General features: G+C 40.7%; 1 protein-coding gene across 1 annotated transcript in view; it reads left to right on the top strand.

Annotated features, from left to right (window-relative positions):
- The window catches only part of VIPR1 (vasoactive intestinal peptide receptor 1), a 110,427-nt gene that overhangs the window by 64,794 nt on the left and 23,599 nt on the right, over positions 1 to 22,034 (top strand). The window contains exons 4-6 of the mRNA XM_035554445.2: positions 5,013 to 5,116; positions 8,981 to 9,081; positions 10,799 to 10,931. Coding sequence (XP_035410338.1) covers positions 5,013 to 5,116; positions 8,981 to 9,081; positions 10,799 to 10,931 — 338 coding nt within the window. The remainder of the gene's footprint in view (positions 1 to 5,012; positions 5,117 to 8,980; positions 9,082 to 10,798; positions 10,932 to 22,034) is intronic.

Raw genomic sequence — 22,034 nt, 5'->3', positions numbered from 1 at the left:
GGAGCACCAGAAAGGCCAGAAGACTTCATGGACGGTGAAGCTGAGCAGGTCCATCAGTGATAGTTGGGGGACTCAGGTCCAAAGGAGAATCCACCATCACTGGGGCAATGTATGAATAAAGGAGGGAGTGGAAACTGTGCAAGGGGAGTAGCTAGATTAAGGCTCTTCAGACTAGAAAAATGTGGATTCAAAGGATGTAAGTCATAATGTTGTGGAGAAAGTAGGTAGGGAATGATTGTTTCATGGTGTACAAGATAAGAGGTAGAAAATGAAACTGTCTAAAATAAGGAAAGGGGTGTGTGTTTTCACCCAACATACAAAGAACTGTTAGGGCTGATAGGCCAGGAAGGTACAAGTGAAAGCCAGAAGTGCAAAGAGATATCAGATCACTAGAAAGATGTAAGATATATTCAGAGTATAGAAATAAGTTTGATGGTTAGGTGTATGGAACACTAGCCCATACATAACCTCCATTTGAGGGAGCTGAGAAGATGTTTGCTTCATTACCAGGATTTACAAGATGCAAAGCTGTACAATTATTTTGCTGCTTAATTTGTCCTTCTTCATAGGGACCTCTAACAGCTCTTCACCCAAACTGGGGAAAAGGAAGAGGAAGGAAAAGATAAAAAAAGATGTCTTCCTTGTCTCCAGATTAGTATCAATAATGTCAACTCATTGTTATTTGTAGTTCCAATGGAAAAAAACAAAAAAAGAAAAAGAAAAAAAAAAGTAATGTCAGAGAGAAAGAGGAGGAGAATGTTTTTTTTCCATAGAAGAAAGTGAATTAAAACAATTAACAAAATCTGAATATACACAAGCTGAAGTAAAAACAAGAATATTTGGACAATCTTTTCATGAGTATACAGGTTTAGGTATTTTTTCTTTTACTGCTTTTTTAATGCTAAAAAGAAATGTGTGTTTTGTGTTGTTTTTTAACAGATATCAGGCAAAAAGTGAATTTAGCCAGTCCTGCTTGTTTTCACTGAGAGGGATTTCCTTCCCTCTCTCTTTGTTACCCATAGCAGAGAGTTTCTGAATCACCCTGCAAGCAAGGCAAAGCTACTCAGGATAGGTGTGCAGCATGTGCCAGATTTAATACAAGCTGATCAGAAGGAAAGATTCAAGCATTCGGCTAATTGCTTACAACCATCAATTCCATTTTCATAATAGGCATGCCATCAGACTGTGCAGATTAGCAAATTAGTGAGGGGATTGTGAACTCTAAGGAAGCATTTGCTTAGACCAGGAGCAGCTGCTGGGCCAGATGGCAAAGTCCTGTCCTATAGCAGACGTACTACCAGAAAGATGAGAAGTGTACGGAGGAAATGCAGTCACTCCTCGTGCTTCATGTAGATTATTGTTAATTGCTGTGGCACACTGCAAGCAGATTTTCAAGGAATGCAGGCAGAGGTAGCACATGAGGAAGAGCCGTGTATAAATCCCAGCAGTTTATGTAGGCTTGGATGACCCTTCCTGTCACCATAGAGGATTAAATTTGCAGTTCGGTAACATGTAGTGAGCTGGTGTAGATCTTGAGAAAGACCCTGCTGATCCTGCTGGGGCTCAGCCTGAAGCCACTGACACATTTGCACTTTCATACAGTACATCTACTGGTATCTGGGGCTGGATCAAGGGATATGGTGGTTTGATTAAACATTTATGGCCCATCATGCTACATGTGAGCCTTTAAGGCGCTGCTGCAGTAAAACTTAGTGAAAACTGGTTATTCAGGCCTGCGGCTCTACCCCTTGCCTTTCAATAGTGATTTATGCCTTGATTGTCATAAACACTGATATAAATGAGCCAAAGGTCTAGCCTCATATTTACACTTGTCATTCTCTTCTATAAGCAGTGGCTTTTATGTTACTGGTTCTCCAGCAATAGCTATAGTTCCTTTAGCTTGTGTAAGGATTACCTCTGCACATTATATTTGCCAGCTTGAGAACTCTTTTTTTTTTTTTTTTCAGATGTCTGCACTGTTATTTTCCTTCCTTTGTACATCAATCCCCTCCTACCTGGCAGGGAGTCTTATGAAAAGGTCATCACCTTGTTCCCTTTAAAAAACTTTTGTCCTGGTATCTGCAAAGAGAAAAGGCAGCACCCAGCAAAGGACTTCAGTTACATGCAAGGCTCCCATGCATAGTGAGCTTCTAAAGTAATGAGACCCTTCTCGCACTTTCTAATTTCCTTTGCATTTTCTAAACACGACCAAAGTGAAACACAGGAGGCTTCGTCTCAACCTAAAGAAACACTTTTTTACAGTAAGTGTGACCAAGCACCACAGCAAGTTGCCCAGAGAGCTTGTGGAGTCTCCCTCCTTGGAGAGGAGATATCTGAGGATATCCAAAAGCCATTGGACATGGTCCTTGGCAAGCAGCTCTAAGTGGCCCTGCTTGAGCAGGAGGGAACCAGGTGGCCTCCAGAGGTCCCTTCCAACCTCAGCCAGTCTGTGATTCTGTGAAATCAGGAAGCTGAGTTCTGGCAAAACATGTTGTTGGGTTACTGTTATCATAGATGATAGCTAGTTGTGGCTTTTTTTTTTTCTTTTTTTTTACCCCTTTAGGTAGAAAACCTCATCTCTTTGAAATGGTTGTGGCTTTTAGGAGTAGGTGCACCAGTTTGACAGTTGTAATACTTCCAATAAAAATGAAATACAAAACCTACAAGAGCTTCATTTTCATGTCTGGGACAGGGAAAAAGCGGTTAACGAGTATATCCCCTTTCTAAAGCCCTGCTATTGGTGGGGAAACAGAAACCTAGTGAGGACAAATGAACTGGCTGCAGTTCCACTGGAGGTGTGTGACAGAGCTGAGCTTTGAGCCTGTAGCATAAAAATCTTAGCTTAATGCTTTAGTCTAAAGTTCACAGCCTGTTTATTAGGTAAACCTCAGAGTAAGTACTAAGCTTGTGAGGCATTTTTCCAAGTTTTATGTTCATCTTCAGGAGAAAGTAATCAACCTAATGTTAGGTAGTAATTAGAAATGTTGTTTGCTCTGAGGGGAGATATCATCCAGCACTTGACCCAAAATGGTAGTGTGGTAAAATCTATAATTTCTTACCTTGTACTTTTTGCACCTCCCAGGCATCTAGCACAGAAAATGAGAGTTATAAAGATGTGTTGTATCAGACCATGTGTTCGAATCTGTGCATCAAAAAGTAAGATGAGCAGCAAAGGGTGGTAGAAAAACTTATTAGGGAAGAGAGAATCCCTAAAATTAGGCAGATTTTTTTCTTTTTTTAATCCCAGTGATGCTACATGATTTTGTTTCCCTCTGCCTTAGTTTACACATCTGCTAAACCATTAAGACAATTTTGAAAAGTACTCGTGAACAGGGAGGACAAGAATTACAAAGAATCAAACAGTTATGGGGAAGTGCACTTAAAAAGAAGAACTACAAGGAAATGAATGGAACTGAAACTGGCACCCCTTAGTTCACTGACAATAAGAAGCAAAGAATCAAAACCATCATGAAAACTGAAGACATCCCCAGACAGAGAGAGCAGTCTTGAACAGGAAATAGGAAGCAGAAAAAATCAGATAATGGGATCCGTTGTAATGGAGAAATTACATAACACCTTAAAAATAAATAAATACTGAGCAGTCATGTCCTTGATTTGTTTGCACATGATCTCTTATGATTTTGATATGAACCCTGGAAAAAGAAATGTAAACAGTGACCATGAAGGAAAAGCCTGGGGACCAACAACCCACCAAACTGCTCAAGTTAGCTACTTTTGGAGCAGCTGTTGAAAGGAACAAAGGCACCAGAGCCTTCATTGTGTTCAGATCTGTCAGAAGGAAGAATTACAGAGGCAAGTTTTGGTATCAAAATTCACCTATCACAGGGATTCAAGAACTGGATTAAGTAAGGTGATAAGCTGATGATTATTTCAGTGCAAGATAGGACTGTATAGTTATGAAGATGTTCAGATGACTCAACAGTCAGAAATTCCTGGAGGTGATGCTTGGATATTTTCATGACTCATAGCAGCATAATTGATTTTCTCCTGTGTGCAGTTTTATTATTCCTGTGTGCAAAGGTCCTCACTGCTGGAAATGTTTGCAAAGCTCTTGAGTTTCACTGATGTAATTCTTCAACTAAAAAGCCGTAAGCAAGTTTTGACTGTTTACCATTTGCTTATTCTGTTTATTGTACCAGCTTTCCGGTCAGGGATGGCAGGATGTTTTATGTGATAAAAGACACCAAAGGAATGCCAAGCATTCAATTTGTGAAATTTTATAAGTTGATAATACAATGGTGTGATTCACTTGAGATGGACTGGTTAGGGATCAGTGGTCAGAGAAGGTGCTGGGGGAATATGCAATTTACTTTTGATGTTTTGCTTCTTTGTTGTTTCTGTCTGACAAACATCTTGTACGCATGTTAAAACAGGCAATACAGATGGTCAGTATCTGTTTTTTCTTCCCTCTTAGCCAAATTTTGAAGTATTTTTTTCTCAAGCACCAGTACAGTAGGTTTCATGGGAATCGCAGTTGAATAAAGTTTAGGACTTGTTTTGTAGGCAAGGTCTGGGTTTTGAGGACTGGGTTCAGTTCCCAGCTCTCCCACCTTACTTGTATAACATGAAATCAGCACTTTATCTATCCCTGCCTTGGCTTCTCACAAGCAAAATGAAAGCTGTAAATACTTCACTGCTCTGGTTAGATGAAGAAATTTCCAGGAACGGAGACAATAACACTCTCAGACAATAGCCTTGCATTGCCCACAACCAAGGGACTCAGTCCAGGTGGTATTATGGTACCATTAGAAGAGATGCTTTGTGAGCACCTCAATATTAAAAACTACTGAAGACTGAATTTGTGAGCCAATTGGTTCCTCCACTTTATGTGTTGTGTAAGACGAGTACTTCTTAACAGAGAAAATGTATGAGACTTTTACTGTGTTATGAGAAATGTGATCTGACATTTAAATGAAGAAAAGGCAAACATATGTTTAAGAGCAAGCCCAATGTTTCTTCTGTTAATCATCCCTTTCTATTTATTTTTTTAGGAAATGTGACCAGGAATTGCACAAGTCAGGGCTGGACAGATGTGTACCCTGCACCGTATACTGTAGCTTGCGGATATGATTCCAACAGCACTCCAGGAGAAGAGGTCTGTAGAGCTGGATGAGTGGATATCATGACTTACTATCATGAGTGGATAGATAGCAGAATCACATGGTATTCTAAACCTCTATTTTTTCCATTCCTACTCTAATTCCCTGAAAATGAAGGATCATCTTGAAGATCTCTGGAAGCAGAGATCAGTGTCTGGTTAAAGAGATGATCCTCCCTTTGATTTCCAAGGGGGTGGCAGGAACTCAGCACCTGAGAAGATCAGACCAGTGTCTCTGTGATGCCCAAGTGTAACTTCAGGTGCTTGATGTTCCATGTTCAAGTTTGAAACAAGGCCTTCCTTGAGATATTTATATTTAGCCTTGAGTAGGTATGGTGATTCCAGTATTTGTAGGCCAAACACAATCATCAAAAGATCAGAAGGGATAAACCGATATAACTCATTTGTCATCAGTGCAGCTGTGCTGATCTCAACCAGATAAAGTCTAGGAAGCTAGGCAGCACACACATTTTCAGGCCATGTTACTGAATTTTGCAAGAAAATCCACAAACTCTCTGGCATATTGCTTGCAGGTAAATTAGTAATCACTGAACTAGATATAATTAGCTTTCAAATATTACAGAGTATTGTCATTGCACAGAAAGGAATTTGTTACTGGTTTGCTGCATGCTGAGGCACGAAGGGTAAAGTCTAAAGAAGATAAACGAAGTTGTTAGATGCAGTATTCACCTCACGTAACCAAAAGTTCAACATCTAGTCTAAACTAGACACCGATAGCTCTCCTATAGTCAACAAGAAAAAGCTCATGCTAGAAAAATATTATCTTTTACTGCAATTGTATATTTATATTAAACCTATGTCCAAGTGTGGGTTTTTTGTTTGCTTGCTTGTTTGTTTCTGCTGTATGGCATTTCTCAGTGTTTGTAAATGTTGGACACAGGAATCTTAATAATGAATATATATCTATGGTGGGTGGTCTTTGTGTATTGTCACACATTACAAAGGCACTCAAAGAGTTAACAGAAAATCTGAGCTGAACTTTGCTAGCCTTAATAGTAAAAGAATTCAGAAAATACCAAAGGGAAAGATACACAAAGAATATCAGGGATCTACTGAAGAGAGAGCTTTAGTCTGCCTTCGAGGTCAGCCACCTCTTCACATCCTCGTGTCCCGTTCCTAAGATCGAGTTTTGTGGCACCAGTTACACAATGCGAAAGCCATTGTTACAGGTCTGCTCTGCGAAGACCCTCCAGCAAGACCTCTAGCTTATGTTCCAGCTGCAAGGGGATTTGGGAATTCCTGGGACATGCTTTGGCAACCCAATGGATTGCAGCACTGCCAGAGTGCTGCGTTACCAAGAGAACATGTATTGTGCTCTTTTAATTCTTTCTTAATTATTTTCTCTTGATTTGCATGGTTTTGTCATGCTGTTTAAGTCTAATTTGTGTGAAAGGTGGCTGAGGGGGGTGAACATGCAGTCCTAGCCCATGAAGAAGAATAAATTTTTGTTGTTGTTGAATTGGCTGTCAGTTTGTGGAGGAAGAAATAAAGGGAATAGAAAAAAAGGAGAACAGCAGGCCGTATGGAACATGAGGTCCAGAACAGACTGATAACTATCCATGCCTAAAACACTTCGTGAACTTTAAACATCTACTGGTCTCAAGGCAGAAACAGAAAAAAAAAATAAAAAATAAATAAGGGCTGTGTGCATGATTTCAATTATAAATTCTGGCAGTTTTTATGAAGTAGAAGACATAGCCACCAAAGTAGCGCATTTATGATCTCTGCAATGCTAATGATTCCTTCTCCAATCCGACCTTGAAAACCCATATATTAGTTAATGGGGTGTTGTTTTACTATCCCATTATCAGGCGTGATGCACAGCTTCCCCACCCTGTTCCTCCACCTGCTCAGATGGGAGCCACCCAACTGTCCCTGTAGGCTCTCCCTGAGGCAATGAAGAAAATAGATCAGTTCACCCCACAGTTCTCTCCAGAGGGGCCTCTTTGCATTTACCAGCAGAAACACGGAAGACTTTAGCATAGGTGATGTGAACACAAAGCAAGTTTGCATGCAGGGCTGCTGGAAGACTTGATATCAGTGTTTCTGTTGTTTTGCACTTACAAATGTAAATGTTTCACATTCTAATTCCATTTACCAAGGGACAAATGTAGAGGCTACTGAACAGAAGCGAAAGATAATTCTCAGTTAATCTGAGTTTAGCGTCTACCTTAACTAATCGTTCATATCACATTCCAGTGAAATTAAGGACAGGCTTTTAGAAGTCATAGAGGGAATGATAAAATTGTCTAATTTTATTCAGTAAGTCAGTCTAGGTCTAGAGACAGAACACGGGCATCCTGGCATGCATTTCCTTCAATTCTCTAAATACCTGTTCCTTCTAGGATGAGTATTTTAGTAATCTAAGCATTAACAGTGAAATTCCAGTTCCATTTATGATCTTGGGTAAAATTATCTCCTTTGATATCTGTAAAACAGGAGGTGATTGTCATTAGCAAGTACAGCAAGGTGGAACCTCAACTGTTCCTTAATGCAGTGCAAGTCCCTCCATGCTCTGCAGGTGGGCGAGCATAGGTATGGCCATATTCTGTAGACTCCATCAGTATATCAGGTAAATAAATTAGAAAAGAAGCCCTTGCTATGAATCCTGACCCAAAGTTCTTAGTGATGTGGATTCATTGAATGAGGCTACAAAGACACTGCTTTTATCCTCTCTGAGCTCTGTGGTCCAAGGAGCAGTATAGACGTGACCAGTGTAGCCTTTGCACTCTGAAATTTCTGTCTTAACACCTCTCTAAGCTGGGTTGTGTAAATGCTAGAGGATTACCCCTCATCTCAGCCTCACTGGTCCTGAACAGCACCTAGTGCTTATCAAGGCCCATGAAAATAACCTATAAAAAATGTCAGCCCTTACTGTTATTAAAGAGTGTTTTCCCAGATAAGGCTGGGTTTAGATTTTCTGTCAAAACTGCTTTTTGTGGTTTTGGTTGGTTAGTTGTTTTACAGAAAATGGTGGCAAGAAGGGCAGAGAAGGGTCAATCAAGGGCTAGAAAAATAAGAACTTCTACAAGCTGGGTTGGACTCTCATAAAAACTTGGATTTTTCATTGATAAATGTCCAAATACCAACTGATCTTTTCTTTTTAATCTGAGGATCAAAATATATTGATTTAATGTTGCTGGAGAGCCTTAGGAGAGCTGGATTATTTTTTACCTTATTTCCCCATTTTATTTAGAACAGGATTCCCTGTTGGATTTAAATCCCATGGTGCTCCATGTTCAGAGACTCCCTCTGTATGCAATCAGAGAGAAAAGCTGTGGACTAATTTCTAAATTAACATATATTTCTGTGTGTTCAATGAGAATACTTTAAGTTGGTTTGTTTTTTTTTCTTGCCAAAACACAATGTTTAGCTTCCACAAAAGCAAAACCAATTTCCAGACCAGTTCTGTCCTCAAAATTCATTAATATAATGAAGCTGATCGTGCTCACTGCCTCAGTGCTGACACATCAGTGCACTATTTAACTGAACATTAGTCGCTCTTGTTTCACAAGGTTATAACCATGTAGCTGTCTCTGCCAGTGTCAAATCAGAATCCTTCCTCTATGAACATTTCCCTCGTGTAACAGTAACCTGGTTTTGGTGTAATCCAAGCTCTGCTGCAACCAGACACATTCCCCTTATTCACACCAGTGGTATTTGAATCATGTAGTCTGGCGGATGTGATTTTAAAGGGTGAAGGAGGTTTTCTTTAAGATAATGGAGTAGGATGGTTCCCTCATTTCACCAAGAAAGTCAGGAAAATATCAGTAACAGGGTATTTGGACAGATGTTGGCAGCTCTTTGAAAATCTTGTTTTGCTTTTTTCCTTCACGTTAGCAAACGACATTCTATGGCACAGTCAAGACCGGCTACACCATTGGACATACCTTATCGCTCATTGCTCTCACAGCTGCTATGATCATTTTATGTCTCTTCAGGTAAGAGCACGAGCAAAAAAAGACAGAGGTAAGGGGGTGACTCAAAGGAATTGGTGGCTGTTTAAATACAAATAAGTCAACTGTTTTGGCTATAGACCATGAGTGGATGCAAAACACATCTAAGATGGACAGGAAAGGGATGTTCCTCCATCTTTTGGTATCAGTGTTTTATGATATATGATTTGTGGCATTTTTATGACAGTTAAAACCCCCAGTCCAATTATTTAAGGTGGGATTCATCTGACTAAATGTAAACTTTTACATGGTGGATCTCTGTATCTGAGATACCTGGTCAGAATAGTATGAATGGGCATTATGGAATGATGCATTTCAGCTAAAGTAGGTATTCAGAATGGGACAGATGATTCATACCCCAAATCTACCTCCAGAAATGCATTTCAGAAATACTTCCTACTATAGCCCATGGAGCTCTAGGGCAAAACAGTGCCACCCAGAACCATATTAGACATGCTAGAGACTCTGAGTCATGCACAAACTGAACAGATGTGATGTAGGACCTTCAGGAGACCCAGGCCCTTATGGATTGAAAGGTAGATATAGTAGAGCAAATTAAATGGCATTAGATGCCTAGGTTGTGGCATCTGAATTCATCCTCAGTTCCTGTTGTTCATAATAGATTCAGGCATCTATATTTGGGTACCTCTACCAAACAAGCCTATACATGAGGCAATCTCCTGTTACAATGGTGTTTGTATGTAGGGAGAACAGCAAAAAGCAGACCTCCAAGAGTTGGAAGAACCTTCTAGATCCAATTCTATCTCCTTGTGCCACTCTCTGATAGCTTCCCTGAAATGTGTGATATGGTTGTCCGATTAATGACAATTTTAGACATTGTCACCAAAGAAAGCTGTAGGAAGCAGTGTATGCTCTAGAGTAATTCTCACGTTTTCTACAAAAAAAAAAAAAAGATTAGAATTCTACACGAAAAAGAGTAATTTGGCTTGGTTTCACCACACGAACAGAGGACTCAGCTCAGTCCCTTTATCTTGCCATCGTCAGAGATTAAGAGCATAAACTCTGCCGATGCACAGTAACTCATTAAAACATGGTAATTTGATCATGTTGCTGAGTGCGGTCTGTTTTGTTTCTGATGACTGAACAAAATACACTTGAAAAGCAGACCTGTTTGATGAAAATTCCTCTTCAAAATATTGGTGGGCAAGGGACAGAAAAACCCTTGTGTTGTTCTTAATGTAATTAATAACCAGCCATTTTAAGTGAAAATATTATTCACATTGCTCCAGAAAACCTGCAATATGTGTTAATTTTGGCAGCAGCTGCTAATTTATTTCTCCCCCTGAAGAAATATTTCACCTTTAAAAAAATTGTTACAGTACAAACATTCTGTAGAAAACAGACCTTTATCATGAGTGCAGTTTACTGAGTCAAAACTATTTCTTTTCCAATGGAAAGCGGTATGACGGACCTGTTTTCTATCATTCTATCTTTTGACCTTTTTTTTCTGAGAACTGGAAAAGAAACAACACTGCTACAGATATATGGAATGCCACATCTTTTGTGGCTTTAAAAAGGCTTAAGTGAATTTGCCATGATTTACATCAGAACATTGTCTGTGTCAGGGTTTCTAATGCTTAATTGTAAGTCTATATCTTGGCAGAAGAAACACGTAAATAGATAAATAATCTTTTTGAGAAGCCTTGCTATTCAGAAATCTTATTTCATCTCTCCTCAACAGAAAGTTACACTGTACTCGAAATTATATTCATATGCACCTCTTCATGTCCTTCATAATGAGAGCCATTGCAGTCTTCATAAAGGATGTTATCCTATTTGAAAGTGGAGAACCTGAACACTGCTTTGTGAGCTCAGTAAGTAGCTGTGCATAAGTTTCTGCCGCGTTCTGTTGCCTCTCTTAAACAATGCACCAAAAATTACTTTGCAAATGCATGTAAGACACTACCTTGGGAAGACTTCAATATTTTTGTTTAATTTGAAAAGAAACAAAAAGCTGATTGCTGAAGCTTAATTTGTGTGGGAAGGGCATAAAATAAATTACCAGGCTGAAAAGTTTATAGACCTCTAGCCCCTTCTAAGGTCAAACCCACAACTTGGTCACTGCAAGATTTTGGGATTCCAGTCAATCCTGTGCCTATCTCCCAGTTCTGTGCTAATTTCTTATATATCCTGATCAAAGACTTGCCATCCTCTGCTTCAGGATTCAATAAAGCCTTTCCCCTCAGAGGTGGTGGGAGATCCAGACTGAGATAACTCTGCAGGTTAAATACCAACACATGAGCTCCATGTGTAAAGTGCAATCACAGTCAGCTGAGATCTAACCAATATGTCCACTAGGGTCCAGACAGCTGTCCACCTCATTTTGAAGAAGGCATCTACATCTGGTGAGCTGGATGGCTCTCTGAGCTCCACTGATTGTATTGACCAGATCTCTGCACGAGTTCAGGCAGGAAATCTATATATAGACATCACTGTCTATTTTTCATCTGGATCTGTATCCCACGCTAAAGTGTAACTGTGAGATTTTCCCTCTGGGATGAAAAAGGAGGAGAATAAAGGAGTTGGTGTATTTTCTCCTCCTTCAGACTCAGTGTAATCAGCTTGAGCAAACATTAAGGCAGGAGAAGAGCTGTTTATCTAATGGCAGTGTTGATGCAAGAGGACATTAGTCATGAATAAATTTAGGCGGGAAACTGAAATCACCTAAATAGTGAGATGTGATCAGAAGTCTCAAAAAAAAAAAAAAAAGAAAGAAATTAAAAAAAAACCTCTATAATAAGTTCATAACATTAGATGAGCTACTTGCTGGCAATAGCAGGGGACTGGACACAGCAGTCCAGCAGATCTCTCCAAGACCTGTGTTTCTCTGCATCATAAAGCAACAGAAAAGACTGTCTTTTCTCTTCCCAATCTCACCACCCAATCTCTTCCTTGCCTTCTGACTTTTCTGTATCTGTACCCTGAGTCCCATCCCTGCTGTTATAATGGCTTTTCTGCTTGAGCACCTCCCAGTTAATATCAAAGAGCAGCCTACTCCCATCATTTTCCCGAGAACTGTGTACACCATGTCTCCATTGCAGTGACCACATACCACCCACCCTCTGCTTTTTTTTTTTCTTTTTCCTCTGTGGTTCACTGGGATGTGTATTTTTCAGCAATGGGACTTTATTATGTAGGCCCATGAATGACAATGACATATAAACATGGATGAACAATTGGCTGGTGTCTGCTGCCACAGATAATTGCCAATGCTAATTGGCAGAGGAGCCAAGAACCCAGTGAACCATGGAGTTTGACCTAACCTCTCACTCCTGTGGGAGTTTGCACCAGGTCGTGACTCAGACATGATTGCAGAAGGCTCTGTGAGAAGTGTCTGCTGCAATAGTCCATCCTGAAGCACTTCTGTGTATAAATACTGGGCTTTGTCCTGCAGAATCTGTCGTTCCTGGAAGCCAGACTCATGGCTACCACCACCGTGTGTGTCAGAGGATTTTAATGGGAAATGCCAGTTCAGGGTGAATGGTTGGATCCTAGAGAAGGGTTACAAAAGTATGTAGAATAAATTTGTCTCCACTACACAGGACTGAGTTTACCCCCTGCAGAATATGGGTGATATTTTAGGCCATAAGGAAAAAATACCTATATGGAATGCAATCACAATGCCTCTCCTAATATTCATCTGCTTGCAGACATAGTTATAAAATCCATTGAATTTATGTCGGGCTTGGTTGCGTTAGATTGGCTTGAGCTAGGTGAAATAATTGCATTGTTTGTGCTTTGAAATTGAAGGATATGATTTTGACTTGGGGGACATGGGTACTAACTAGTTGATATATCCAGGGCCTACTATAGGATTTGTGGAAGGTTTCGTGTTTCTACTGATAATGCAAGATATGGCCTTGAGCTCATTCAGTCTGAGGAGAGATTTGAACAAACAATTTAATTTACTGAATGCTGTCACCACTATGCTGTTTCAGAAGAGGGGAGAACCAAAGCAATAGAGGTCTTTTTATTAGAGGAGAAAGTATTGCACTTAGTTCCTTTAAGGAAAAAAGGACAAAAGCACCTCCCTTCCAAAACAGATTCAGGGGTATATAAAATCCAAATGAATTACAACCTCTCCCAGCATTACTGATGAAGGGATCTATTTCCCGAATTTGACCTTACCTGTTGCAGTACGAAGACATAAAATTATGTTTTATGCACTAGCCACCTAAAAGTATTTTAAGCTCACCACCAACATATGTGCCAATGCTCCAACCTGTTAGGAATTCCACTTAATATAGATGAATATGTAATTGAAAAAAAATGTTCATAGGCTTTGCTGCAGCAGGATTTTTGCTTCATTTTATCTAGTATAGGAAACCTCAGTTACAGTGTTAATTCTATGGAAATTTAAACTGAAGTAGTTTTGGGTTGTAGAATCACAGGTTCATAGTAGCATTTAGGTTGGAAAAGACCTTCAAGAACATTAAGTCCAACCATTGCCATTGTGTTCAACATGAATGCCCTGAAAAATAAAGTTTGTTGGATGTCTCTATGGCCAAAGAGAATGTGGCCATAAGCATTTCAGGGACTCAGGGCCAATGCTGCCAATCACTGAGCCATCACATGAGCCAGAACATGCACTGTGCACTTGATGGTGTTGGGGTGTGGTACCAGTAAACTGCTTAAATTCCTTGGTTCATCTTCCTTGATAGATCCACTCCTGGGGGAAAGAAAAGTCTTCCTGCTTCAGTGAAAAATTTACCCTGCCTTTCATGGGGCAGAAACCCTGAGCTGACAAACAAGGCTCATTTGCATAAGTAAATGTAGCAGGCTTAAGTGACCGTTGATCCCAAGATCTACACGAAGTGGCCCAGGCCCTTTGTGCTGCTATAAGGAACCTCACCAGCAGCAGCTTTGCAAATGTCCCTCACTCCTTCTCCTCTCCCCAGCTGCCCAAATGAATTAGGTGTGTCCTTAGGCGCATAGCAGCATGTAGTCTGACCTTTAGAGACAGCTGTCCTTCTAAAAGCACAGTGGGATTTTCCCGTGGGAAACAAAGCACCACCAGTGACCTTGAACATTTTAGAGGGGTAGAAACAGTATTGAAATCTCATGGCCATGTATACACACAGCTTATTGCCAAATGTGCCAACAGTCAGTAGTAGAGCAAACCTCACTTTCTTTGTCATGCCCTCAGTTGCAATGTTTGTAATTATGTGAAACTGAATCATCATGTTGGCTTAAATTACTTTAAGATAGGTATATGCTCAAGTGTATTAGTGAATATGGGCTTTAAGCACCCAGATGTAGAGATGATCAGGCTAGGAGGGTTCTGTGAAATCACCCACCCTGACTTCTCCAATAACTATTTGTTCCGATTCATTCAGAATACATTCAGTCTAATCATTTAGTCAATCATTTAGTCATCACCTAGGCAGTCATTTCTGATGGAAAACTCATGGCATGTGGCTTCATTGCATCGAACAGTTACTCATACTGCATGAAAAATTGCACCACTTTCCAGTCTGTATTTGACTGCATTTTTCTGTGTTCTTTTTTTTTTGCTGCCAGACTGAAGAGCCCTCTTAGCAAATTTTAGTTTTTTCACATTAGCTTACTCTAGGCTTTGTGACCTTCCATTTAGGCATTCCCACGCTTTGTCTTCTTCTTTCCTTCACTCTCTGGAAAATGTCAGGTGACGCTCAGTAGCCAAAATAGCAAACCTGGTAGAAGGATTGAACTGAACTCTTTGCTTGTCTTTTCATTTGGTTTTGTGTGTGTTTTAATGGCTAAGCTTTGATTTAGTTTCATGAATGTAATATCTGGATAAGATAATGATACACCACTTATGTTTCCAGCCTAGCTACAGACAAAGAAGCCAACAGTTTGATATAAAGATTCAGTTCTACAGATTGAATTCAGACTTCTGTTGAGCTCTGCAAATTTGCCTTTGCTGAGAATCCAGCCAAGGGAGGGATCATTTCTCTTTGTCCTTTTGCATTCCAGTAAGACAATTAAATTCCAATGAGAAATTCTTCTTTGCAAAGGAGGGCAGGACCTTTAGCAATAGTGAGCATATATATGTCTTGTATTTTCAGAGTGGAAAATTAGTTTTTTAACGTGAGCTGCCTCAGGCCAAATTGATAAAAGCTACAGGCTCCTACATGAACTTTATATATGGAAGTTGAAGATAGACACATTTTCTTTTCCAGCACATCCCCATCTGGATTCAAATCCATCCAACTTCATGAAGAGTGCTTTGATATGCAGGCTATTGTGAAAACTGGAAGAGTATAAGCCTTTTTATGCACTTGTGTAAAAATAAAACCGATATTCAGAAGGCCATAGGAAGGAAGAGTTTCTGACCTAGTGGTTGGAGACTGCATCTGGCCTCTAGACCAGGGAGCAGCAGAGCTAGGTTCTGCTGCAAAGGTTTTTCCTGTGGTTTACCCAGCACTCTAAGCCCTTCATATACACAGCCCCTGGCTAATCTAGTGGTGTTTTATAGGAGAGAAGGTCCCCTGCTCTGCTCTCTGAAATTAAAAAAAAAAAAAAAAAGCAGGAGTCTGTGACACATCTGAGAAAGAGGGAGAGTTGGAAATTAAAGACATGGCCCTTTTACTGGGTTACATCCTCTGTGATAGACGTCTACTCTCACCTACACAAAAGAGGGCAAGCTCATTTTAGCATCACAAACTGGCGTCTGATGAACTTTGGCTGACTGGCTTGGGGGAAGAGTCTGGCACAACTCTGTCTGCAGACAATGAGAATTTTTCCCTTGACTTTAATTGGAGTTGGGTCAGGCCCCAAAATGTGTAAATTCATCAGCTGGCACTTTTTCAGTAGTTCAGCTCATTGCTGCAGAACTGCTCCCCATCCACTGAATTCAGTTGGACAAGTCAGGCACAAAGATGCTGCCTGAGATAAGGAAAGGCTTTAAAGTCTGTCATGCCATGAAAATGAGACCCAGTATGAAGTGAGGACTGCCTCTTTTTGCTCAACTGTGTAGAGTGACGACGACCCTCACCCTTCCCAACTGATAGATAGTAGCCACATTTGGTTTTCATCCCAAGGAGCAGCACAAGGAGAAAAAGAAAAATCACTGTTAGTGGGATATTTCTCACTCTGCTCTTCCACTCAAGTCTTACCTGAACCACTTTACCTGTCCAAAAAATTCTGTGAAACCTGGCCAAACAGTTTCTGTTGGCTTCAGGGACAGGTGTTGAAACACACTGGCTTCAGTTCTTCTTTCTGAGCTTTTTGACAGCATTTGGCTTCTACTTATGATTCTGCTGAGAATGTCTGTGGTGTTGCTGTCACAACACAAACCTAACACACCCATTTCCTTGGTCTACATTTTTACCACTAGATTAGATAGATAGATTTGCTTGTACCTAGCAGTGGAATATTATCTTTATACTAACTGATATCCCCATATCTGCTGCTATCCCTATATCTGCTGATCACTGCTACATTCGAAGTTTTACAGCAAAGTAAATGACAGAGGAAGAAAAATAACTAGAGAAAGCTCCTTTATGTGATACAAATAAGTGAAAGAAAGTGTCCTGGTTTCAGTTAGGACAGAGTTAATTTTCCTCCTAGTAGCTGGCAGGGTGCTATGTTTTGGATTAGAATGAGAAGAGTGCTGATAACATGCTGATGTTTTAATTGTTGTAGAGCAGTGCTTTCACCAAGCCAAGGACTTTTCAGCCTCTCTCTGTCCTGCTAGCGAGCAGGCTAGGGATGCAGCAGGAGCTGGGAGGGGACAGACCCAGGACAGCTGACCCAAACTGGCCAAAGGGGTATTCCATACCATCTGATGTCATGCTGAACAATATATAGGGGTGGCTAGCCGGGGTGGGGGGCCGGCTGCTCGGGGATAGGCTGGGCATCGGTCAACGGGTGGTGAGCAATTGCATTGTGCATCACTTATTTCGTACACATTATTACTATTAATATTATTATTATTATTATTGTTATTCTTTTCCCTGTCTTAATAAACTGTCTTTATCTCAACTCACAGACTTCACTTTCCCGTTTCTCTCCCCCATCCCGGAGAGGGAGGGGGGAGGGTGAGCGAACGGCTGTGTGGTGTTTGGCTGCCAGCCGGGCTAAACCACAACAGAAAGAAAGAAAGAAAGAAAGAAAGAAAGAAAGAAAGAAAGAAAGAAAGAAAGAAAGAAAGAGGAAGAAATGGGGCCGTTTTATGTTTGCCAAATCTCTTTCAAATCTCACACCAGCATTTTAAGGTTCAGTTCACCAAAGGTATTGAGGCACTTCTAGAAAGGATCAGAAAATGGAGAGGAGGTGAGGGGAGAAGGAGAGACAAAGAGGCTACAGCTACATTCTTTAATTAACAGAGGCCTAATAGTGAAAATATTACCCATCAGCAAACAAAGCTAAAAATAAAAAATAATGCCTTCAAGTACACTTTGAAAATCAGGGCCAGAGTTAATCTGAGGTTTTACTGGCAAATTCAGTGATGAAGGGTGTTTGAAGCATTGAGAAGCTATAAATAGGTTTTGGATGTTTACTGCCCATGGCCAGCAGCAGCCATGAGCATGGGAGATGGGCTATCTATCTACCTCGACTTTTTCACGTTCTTGTTTGAAATTTAATATTAGCCAGAAACACTCCACACAGGAATGTGGTATCTTACCATCTCTTCTAGAATAGAAGAGGTTTCCATCTGTACAAGCCACCATTCTGATATTTATGAAGGAGACATAAAACCACCTCATACATGCCATAGGAAGAGGGCATGCACACAGGTAGTTGCTGTGGAGCTGCTGGCAAACAGTAACTTCCTTTTTTGTTAGTGAGACAGCAGTTTCTGGCAGCCCCATCTTTGCACAAAGACACAACTATGGTCAGGGCTGGCAGTAGTAAGAAAAGAATAAAATGGGTGGGGAAGAAGGGTTGTGGTGTCTGGAGATGAAGATCTACTAAAATGATGTGGGAGAAAAAGGGAGCAAAGGTCTGAGTTTGAGAAGAAGAGAATGTGCAGTGTTGGAGAATGAAGAAAACCTTGAGTATCAGAGAAGCTGAAGGTAAAATGATCATTTTGAGACAGGGAGGCAATGAATGGCAGTGGGGGATAAAGCTGGGTGCATGGCATGTGGCACTGGCAGCATGCCAGGCTAGGAAGGTGAGGAAGGTCCATGGATGCAGTGATCCATTCCTTAAAGGAGAAAGTATTAGATTCTGGGTCATGCCCCTTCTGGTCCTTGGACTGTTGTCATGCAACCCTTGAGAGGGTATGGACCTTGCAGACCAAGCTTTAACATGGTTTTACATTGTTTTACTTGGATGAGTTATCCCTTACCTTTCTCCTTTGCTCCTGGAAATAACCCAGGAGTGAAGGTAGCAAGTTAGACTGTGGGAGAGCTCTGAAGCAGGAACTTCCTTTGAAAAAGTGACTTTATCTTGCCTGACACTGCAATGCCCCAGTCATGTGCTGGCACCTTAGAGCAATGCAGAACAACAAGAGAACATGGGGCAGGTGTGGAGAAGGACATAATTAAAACTCTGACCACCTTCTCCCTTTAGTTGCTGACTTGTGGTTGAATTGCCTTATTACTGAAGATGTGTTCAGAAGTGCCGTTATCATTCTTCAGCTGATGAGCGTGAAATAAGGACAGTTACCCCATTTACCAAGACAATTCTATTTTTATGTTTAAGCTCAACTCTGAGTCATCTGACACAGAGGCTAGACCATCTAGAGCTAATCAACATCTTAAAAATATTCACAAGACCAACTCCCCCTCCCCTCCCCAAAAAAATCAAACTAATATTCCTAAGAGACAAAATAGAAAGGTCCAGGCCCTCAAGGCTGTCAGTTACATAACCCTTGTTAAAGTCGGCCAAAGAGAAATGCTTAAATAGCCGTGAGGATTGCAGTCACGGGGCTTAAACTTGCTTCTTATGTGAGGTACAGCAGACATAAAAGCTGCCTACGGAATTGAATAGATAGTGTTGTGTTTGAGGAGGCCTTCATGGGTGGTGGGCTAGGCATAAAGTGCAGTCATGTGGACCACATTTTTTAGTTGGAGTAAATGAGTGTAGCTTCATTTGTTTTAGCAGAATTCGCAAGGCTTCTGCCAGTTGAGGATCTGACCCTGCCGTGCTTTGCTGGGTTGGAAGCACATAAATTAGAGGTTGTTTTATGTAACTTCCATATTAGCAGAGAGAGACTTTTAAATATCCTACCATTTGCAACTAGCTTTCAATTTGCATTAAAGACGTGAAAGCACCACGAAAAGACAAGGTTACCTTAGGGGACTTTGGGGCCCATATGCATTTGGCTATTGCTAGAGCAATGATACTCAATCCAGAGAAATAATGCCCTACCCAGGCTCAGTCCTGGCTCAGCCCAGCCAGCACAAGTGGAAGCAGGGGTAGAGGAGAGAGACGTGGAGATTAAGCCCGACATCCTTCCACAGTCATACTGGAAGCCAGCAAGACTTAGCTTGCTGAAGCAGTATGTGCGTGTGCATGCATATTGCTGTGTGGCACAGCTCATCAGTCTAGAAATAGCATTTCTGTTTTGTGAAGGCAGTGACAAATCAACAAGCTTACACACAAATCCAGGTTATAATGGCTTAATAAATTGCCCTGTGACAGCTGACATTCAGTAAGTATTCCAGTGTGTGCTCTTAGGCAAAGATGGGTGCATGAAAATGTAATGCATTGTGACCTAGAGGAAAGAAGGTTAAGATAAATTGAATTAATTTGCTATTGCTAAGGCTTAAGAGCACTCCCACATAATGTTTCTGGGGCACCGGTGTTGCAAAGCAGCATGTTAACAGGGAAAATCCGTGTTTGAGGTCTCCTATTCCTGTGTCTGATATAGATGGTGATCATGAGCCCTCTGTGAATTCAGATACGTTGATCTGTCTGCTGTACATTTTATAGGGATGACTTACAATTGAAGCTGCTAGGGCAGCAAGAGCTGAAGAATCTGTTATCAAGATGTAAAATTATTATTCTAGTGAATGTCTTTAAAGACATTTTTTTCTTTATTTTAATTCCTGAAAGATGAAAAATTGCTTTAACCAAGGCTTTAAACTTGACAGTTTAGGTCCTCACAAACTAAAGGTTACATGCTCCAATCAGAAGCCACATCATCTCTATCAGGATGACATTTTAAGAATTTCCTTCATCAAACTACTTTACACCTAGACAGTGCTAGGACTCAACACACAAAAATTCCACGCATCTCCCATGGAAGCTTGCAGAGCCACCCACTAGTGTAGCAATTTAGCATTTAAGATTGCTTGCTTGTCAGACTACATGACAGGGAAGGAGGAAAGGAGTCAAATGCCCCAAGTGGCTTAGGAGAAGTCTTCTTTGAATAAACCTTGCTTCCCTTTCATGGTAGAACATAAACATCGCGGGTCTTTTTTTATTTGATTACCTGTTTGATTCTAGTCTACAACTGCAATTAAAGAGAGGGAAGAAATTAGCGGTGGCTTTGTGCCAGCCTGTCTTGTTTGTTTGTGTTTTCAATTTACTTTATTTTTTTGTTGTTACACAAAAGGAGGAGCGTGCCAAGGGCAAGTTAGCACTTTTCTTTTCCTTTTATTTTTTGTGGCTAAGCAAATTGGCTTGACCTAAGCGCTCATTTTCGGAGAAACAGAATCACCCAGTAAGAACCTGTTTTATTTCTGTCAACAATTCCCATTGACGTCATACAGAATTTCTGTAAATTAGGCCTCCAGCATGAAGCCCTGTTGAAGTCAGCAGGGGCTTTGCCATTGGCCTCTGTAGGGTCAAACCATCACCCTAATTGTCTCTGAAGAAGACTAGACACAGCAGCAGAAGCTGAGATAACAAACTGATATTCGCATTTTCAGTTTGCCAAGTCAGCTTCTGGAAATGTCTTCTCTACTGCAGCTCCTCCTTTAGGACCTTGGATGGGGCATACTCTTCCATTTTTCTGTCAAAGCCAACTAAGTAGTGAAAAGATAATATATAAAAGCCAGTAGCCTTAAGCATGGAAATGAGACAAGAAATAGGTGTAGGCTTTAAAGATACAACTTCACATCTTTGCCAGCTCCTCATGAGAGGGCTAAGCCAGGATCAACAGTCACAATGGAATAACCATCTTCCTAGGGAAAAGCTCACTGAACATCATCCTCACCTTTCGTTTCTTAACAGACGCAGTAATACCTAGGCTAGTATAGTGTATCTATTCCCTATCAGCTTATTTTTGTCTTGGAAAGTAACCAAACTTATAAAAGGAAAATTAAAAGCAGAGAGAAATACCCTGTGAAAAACAAAAGCATGTATTTGGAAACTAAGTCTATCCTGACATCTCCATGCAACATGCACAGAATTTAGTGGGCCATGCAGAGTAGAACTGTATGCCACTACAGATAGTGGCATACAATATTTAGGTTGTAAAACAATTGGTAATTGGATAGCCATATGAATTCCAGTGTCCAGATGATAGTGAGATGAAGAAATAATCATATTGTACAATCAAACCAGCAGAGCAATTATCTGGTTATTACATCTTCATTATAAATTACATGATGCCTTGGCTGAGGTGGACATCTCAACAGAAGAATAGCTGGGATGGGATTCAGTCTGATTTAGGCATGTGGGACAGGAATCAGTTCAAGACTCCTGTGTTTAGCTGTGATTAAGACTAAAATGGCACTGTAGTTACGGAGATGTAGGGCAAGGCCATTCCTGTGCCTGGAGACCCAAAATTCAGCATCAACAAACTAGGTGGTATTGCTGTGTGCTAACCCATCTTCCAGCCATGCCTTGGAAACAGGATCACAAGTGGGATTTATATAAAGCTTTTAAATAACATCGAGGAAGCCTCCTTGACCAGGCTGGGGAGAAGAGCAGCTGTTGCTGTGGGCAAATTCAGCATGAGTCACTCAACAACTAGCCTTTCGGACAGGTCATGTCCTCTGGGCAACATAAAAGAAAAGTGCTGGATAAATCTGTCACTG

This window comes from Cygnus atratus, chromosome 2 (genome assembly GCF_013377495.2).
Source record: "Cygnus atratus isolate AKBS03 ecotype Queensland, Australia chromosome 2, CAtr_DNAZoo_HiC_assembly, whole genome shotgun sequence".
Taxonomy (NCBI): Eukaryota; Metazoa; Chordata; class Aves; order Anseriformes; family Anatidae; genus Cygnus; species Cygnus atratus.
This window is presented reverse-complemented; position numbering and strand designations above follow the sequence as displayed.